Here is a 6,000-nt window from a genome sequence, read left to right on the forward strand (position 1 = left end):
ACCATCTCCAGCACAGCCTCCCTGGATACATCACAGCCAGATTAATCTCAATAAATCTCACACAGCTCAAGCTGACCTTCGAGTCTGCATCTGTCTGTTTCCAGCAACCTCTGGCCAAGATAGTCTCCATTACCTGAATTTTTGCAGCTTCCCCATGAAGCAAAATCAACCACACTTTCATTTTCAAGAACAGTGTTTTAGAAGTGAAAAAGAAACACAGGAATTAGTTACTGTTATGGGTTCTCCAACCAAGACAGTTACACATTATCTAGTTACCAAAAAACCAACTCTACTTTCAGTTTCAACACAGCAAAATTAAAATTTGATATAACTGCTAAGCTACAAAACTTTTTTCTTCGGCTTTAAAGGTCAATTAATTAATTTTAAAAGTTCTACAAAATAATGAAAAGTTATAATGCACCTCTGTGTAATCAAAAATTAATGTTAGGTTTGCACACTGTGCCTCCTGCTCAGCAGCTGCACACGCTGCTCTGGTGATGCACTGCCTTTGAATGGACACAGGCACTGCCTGGAGCAATTCATAAACAGCTTCATATGTGTGGAGTATCTTGGTTCCCAAGTTGTTCACTGCAAACTATTCCTGAGCCATCCAGCTGATAAGTTTTTACCGAATTACAAGAGATTCATCTTGAAAAGGCTTAAATGTTTAATTTGCTTCACTGTATCTACTAAATAAATCACAAGTGGCCTTTTCATAATAGAGAATGTTGAAGGGAAATACATTAAAAATGCTGGAACACAGACAATTTCAAAACAATCTTCTGGAGTCAGACAGTTGACCAGCTGCAATAAATTTTGTTTGCAACTGAACTTCTAAGAACAGAAGAGCAGCTGACTCTGGAGGAGCTCACTACACAATCTTCATGGTGTGCTTCTGGTATGTGTGAAACTTCAAAGCCACTTCATAATTTAATTGGGAATCAAAATACTAATTTCATATAATATTTTAAGATAGCTAATTAAATTTGAATAATAGGTTTGATTAATTTTTCTATGTTCCTTCCCAGAGGCTCTCCCAGGTGCCTCACAGAGAGCAGCTCCTGCAGGGCTGAATTCCCAGCGTTCTGGCCCCTCTCCTCACACTGGAATGACATTTCCTACTGGAATAGCCAAATATTCGACTCCTCCTGATCCAGATCAAAACTTTGAAGTCCCCACTAACCTTTCTCTAAGGGAGTTTGTCACCTTGATACGCAGATGACCCACTCTCACTTTCAGAGTAAGGTCACAGGAGTCCCACAGCCTCTTGTTCTGGAAGATCAGCAACATAATCTGGGAAACCTGAGGAACAAACAGGCTGAGAAGGACAACAAAGGGTGCACAGAACACGAGTCTCCTCACAAGAGCTGCCATTCCACAGGACATTCCACAGGATCTGGGAAAGAAATCTCTGAGGCATCAGCAGGAGCCCAAACCTCCAGGGTGGCGATCACGGCTCTTCTGCTACACCCCAAACTCCAGACTGGAAACCAGAGCAGAACAGAATCCCTCAATTTCAGACAGGTTAAAAAACCTCAGCAAGAAGATAAAGTCATGTTTACATTTGGAAAAATAAAAGGGGGACAGCCACAGGACAGGACAGTGAGTGAGTGTTCACTCTGTCTGACATTCACATGGAGAGGCAATAACTTCTCACAAACAAAACAAAATTTCGGGTCTATTTCCTCCTTCCAGACATCAACATTACAAGTCAGAGCCACCTTGTTAGTCAACAATGACCACAGACATCAAAAAACATCCACCTTCAGCTGGTTTTCCACTGAGCTTTCCACTCTAAATAGCTGCTGGTGTAAACTGAAGAATGTGCTGTTATATAACCAAAATACCAGCCCAAAAGATGTATTAGAAAACATTTTTGGCACATCCTAAAAATATCCTGCAACAATAAAACACTAGAAATTATTCATTTTTAAAAATCAACCTTCAGTGCTAACTTCAAAATTCACATCTACAATATTCAGAATAGCTTTTTCAAGGTGTAATTTCAAAAACAGTGTTAGTATCTGGAAGTGATGTTTGCTAACACTACACTTACATAAGATAAACACAAAGTACTTACACCACTCCCAGCACACCAAACAATAAATAATAGATTCTCCTGACAGGACTTTGATGACCTGGCAAAGCCCGAGTGCTTTCAGCCAAAATCATATGAAACCATAAATCACTCTTTATTTTATAGAATATTTCAAAATGGATTCCTGCTTTCCACCTTGAAAGTCATTTCATGTGTTATTTATAACCACTGAAAACCAGAACGGAAAGAAAATTGCATAGAACTAGAAAATTTACTGTGACTGCTTTTGTAAAGAATAACTCCTTTTTAGAAAAAAATTAGAATTACTGGCAGACAAACTTGTGCATACACCAGGGTTTAAAGAGCCATGTCCTTTACAACTTCCCTGGCAGTCAAGGCAGGCCCTGGGGAGCATCAGAGACAAGTTTGGGAAGTCAAGACTGAAAACCATCCAAACTGCTGAAGGAATTCCAAGGTGGGGATGACCCAGCACCTGTTCCTGCCCCACCCTGCACAGCCACATTGAAATCCCTGCACTCACAGGGGGTTCTGCCCTAAATTCAATGCTGCTGAATGTTCTGCCAATGAATTTTCCTGTTTGAGAACTTCCTGAAGACACAAGCTCTGCCACTGACTCCCAGAGTGTCCTTGTTGGACAGACACCTGTTCTTTGGGATGTTGACCCAGGAACTGTTCATGTTCCCCCTCGCTGTCCATGCACCACCACTGAACGTCTGTTCTGTCTAAAAGTGACCCCCAAAAGCTGATCAATCATGAACAGGACTAATGCCCACCTTGAATTCCTTGAGCAGGCACTGACACCAGCCCTCCAGACTTGGATCCCACGGGCCTTTAGACAACAAAACCCAACAAGCACCAAGTCACAACAGAGAGACCTTCCCAAAGGTCAGCCCTGCTCTGATACTGGGGATACTGCACAACGTTTGCTTTGGCCAAGAACCATCCAACAAAGCCATTCCTGTTTGGTTGGTGTGTAATTTGATCACAGCTCTGTGTTCAATGACAGGAAAACAGGGATACAAGAGAGTGGAGGGGCAGGGAGAGAAGAGACTCCAATGCTGCAATAAAAACAGGAGCAGAGCAAGAGAACGATGTCACAGCAGCTTTAATTCTCATATTATGGTGCCAAGACTTGCCCACCAGTTTTATGCCATGAGATAATCCAGTTTTCCACAGCACTGTGGATATAAATTCCATGAGCAGTGAAACTTGAGCTGCTGAACCCCCCAGGAGTATTTTTGTACCCCACATCCACCTGGCTCTAAACTTGCCCACACTGGAAAATACTTAATCTGAGTTAAGGAAAAGAAGCTTCTTCAACAAGAAAATTTCCTTTTCCCACAGGAATATTGATGAATTAATTGAACCCAAACATTAACTGAGGCACTGACAACTCATATTTAGAGTGAGGGTCCACTTGCACTAAGCTTACTATAGGAAAGGAGTTAACTGAGCCTGAAATAAAAACAAATTCAAATCATATGTTCCCACTCAATCTAATTACTGAAATTAACAGGTGAACAAATTATAAAACCAGGGAAAGGCCACACATATAGAAAAGAATGTAATTACTACTCTGCATTAAAATACCATTAACACAAACAGTTATTACTTATGGCAATTAAACATCCACAGGTACACTCAGCACTGGTTATTACAGCATTAGGAAACAGAGTTGAAGACCAGGCTAAGATATTCCCTCAGGAGTCTCTTCCCAAAGAGAAGACAGGTGAAAGTTTTACTCTAAATAATCCTCCATAATGAGTAATTTAATAAAGATTAAAAAACACCACTCAGTCAACAGTTGGTCACCATTTATGTATATTATGAGTAAAAAGGAATGCAAAGAAAAGACTAGTTGGGTTTCCACTCCATACAACAGGGTTAAGACACAGAAGGGATTTCCCTCATTGGCTCATCAACCTTAATTTTGCATTTTTAGTAGAGTTATGGTCAACAACAGGGACAATATATTTTTAGACTTCATCAGAAACTCCAGAAATAAATCAGAAATCCTGTAAGCAATAATGCAAACACTGCACAGGCATTGCTTTTTTTCTGCTAAGGACTGAAACCAGCAACCACATTAAGAAACTCACTCATTCTATTCCAAATTACTGAAAAATCTTGAATCCCAAGGCCACAACCTGGCAGATCAGTGAACTCCAAAACCAAAGTTGCTGATTTTACATTTAGAAGTGCTCCAACCAACACCCTGAGCTCTTCACAAAGGCAAACAAACCCCGGGTGTACATTTGGGACCTACAAACAGTGAAGTATTTGGAACATTTTAAGCTTAGAGCTCAATGCTGAATTTAAGGTGTGAGCCTGAACCAGGTCACTGTCACTGGGTTTTACAAACAGAAATCTATTTCAATAGCTACAGATTATTCTGATACACGAGCAGTAAGAACTTCACTTCTGAAGGAGTATTTTAAAATTTATCTTGTAGTTACACTGTGGTTTGTTTCAGTGAGACATTCCAGGTCTCCATCATTACTGACCAAACAGGAGGCAGAAAGGGCAGAAAATTCAGAATTAAGTGTCTGACACGTGCAATCATTCACAGACTGAGAAAGAAGCTTTAATGGAGAGGACACAATAAGTTTTGTTATCTTCAAGCACGCATAGATTAGAAAAAAAATCAGTATAAAAGTTCTTGTATTGTATGATAAGATACAAAACATGAGCACATACCACCTACACTGCGAGGGGATGGAGTTCAGCTCTGCAGAGCAGTTCTCAGTGCACAGAAGCAGAGCTGCCCAGCAGGATGGGGAATAAAGGCTGGCAGGGCAGGCAGAGAGGGCTCTGTGCGGCACCAAAGGAGCCCCTCCTGCCTCAGGTGTGCCGGGAACCAGGGGGCGGCCGGCCCTGGATCCTGCAGGCAGCCCAGCAAAGGAAGGCAGGGTCGGTCAGACAGGGAGCCCCTCCTGTCTCGGGTGTGCCAGGCCTGGATCCCGCAGACAGCCCAACAAAGGCTGGCAGGGCAGGCAGGAGCCGCTCCAGACAGGGAGCCCCTCCTGTCTCGGATGTGCCAGGCCTGGATCCCGCAGACAGCCCAACAAAGGCTGGCGGGGCAGGCAGGAGCCGCTCCAGACAGGGAGCCCCTCCTGTCTCGGATGTGCGGGCACCGGGCAGCGGCCAGGCCCGGATCCCACTGACAGCCTCCCAGTGCCCCCCGACAGCTCTGCTTCCAGCAAACCTGGGCACTCGCTCACTCACGTGTTACCGGTACCCCGAGGGCGGGCTGCGGGTGCCGGGGAGACGCGGGGGTGTCTCCGGGGCTGTCCCCGCAGGTGTCCCCGCGGATGTCCCCGCAGGTACCCCGGCACCGCCCGCAGCCCCAGCGCCCCCGCCTGCCCTCCCAGACGCCGCCGCCGCCGCGGCCGCCTCCCCGCAGCTCCAGCCGCGCGTCCCCCGCGCTGCCCCCGGGTGAGGCGGCCCCGGGGCCGGGCCGGGCCGTGCCAAGGCCGTACCGGTGCCCACCACAACCACATCGAACTCCGAGGGCAGGTTGTCCGCCATCTTGGCCGCCGTCACCGGCGCGCGGCGGAAGGGGCGGGGCCGGAACGGGGGCGGGGCCGGGGCTGAGGGAGCGGGGGCGGGAATGGGAGTGGGAATGGAGATGGAGATGGGAGCGGGAATGGGAATGGCCTGAGGGAACGGAAACGGGAACGGGAACGGGAATGGGAGCGGCCTGAGGGAATGGGAGCGGGAACGGGAATGGGAACGGGTATGGCCTGAGGCAGCGGGCATTGGAATGGCCTGAGGGAAGGGGAATGGAAATGCGGATGGTCTGAGGGAACGGGATTGGAAAGGGCTTGAGAGAATGGGAACGGCCTGCAGGAGCGGGAATTGCCTGAGGGAACAGCAGCGGCAACAGGAACAGGAACGGAAATGGCCTGAGGGAGCGGGAATGGGTGGGCAGGCCCTGGCAC

The 6,000-nt window shown here is 46.3% G+C and overlaps 1 protein-coding gene across 1 annotated transcript in view; it reads right to left on the reverse strand.

The window, feature by feature from the left end:
• The window catches only part of CHM (CHM Rab escort protein), a 55,486-nt gene extending 49,874 nt beyond the window's left edge, over positions 1 to 5,612 (reverse strand). The window contains exon 1 of the mRNA XM_071569402.1: positions 5,539 to 5,612. Within this exon, the coding sequence (XP_071425503.1) occupies positions 5,539 to 5,587 (49 nt within the window). The 5' untranslated portion in view covers positions 5,588 to 5,612. The remainder of the gene's footprint in view (positions 1 to 5,538) is intronic.
• Between the last annotated feature and the right edge of the window lie 388 nt (positions 5,613 to 6,000).

The sequence above is a fragment of the Pithys albifrons genome, chromosome 14 (genome assembly GCF_047495875.1).
Source record: "Pithys albifrons albifrons isolate INPA30051 chromosome 14, PitAlb_v1, whole genome shotgun sequence".
NCBI classification, from domain to species: domain Eukaryota; kingdom Metazoa; phylum Chordata; class Aves; order Passeriformes; family Thamnophilidae; genus Pithys; species Pithys albifrons.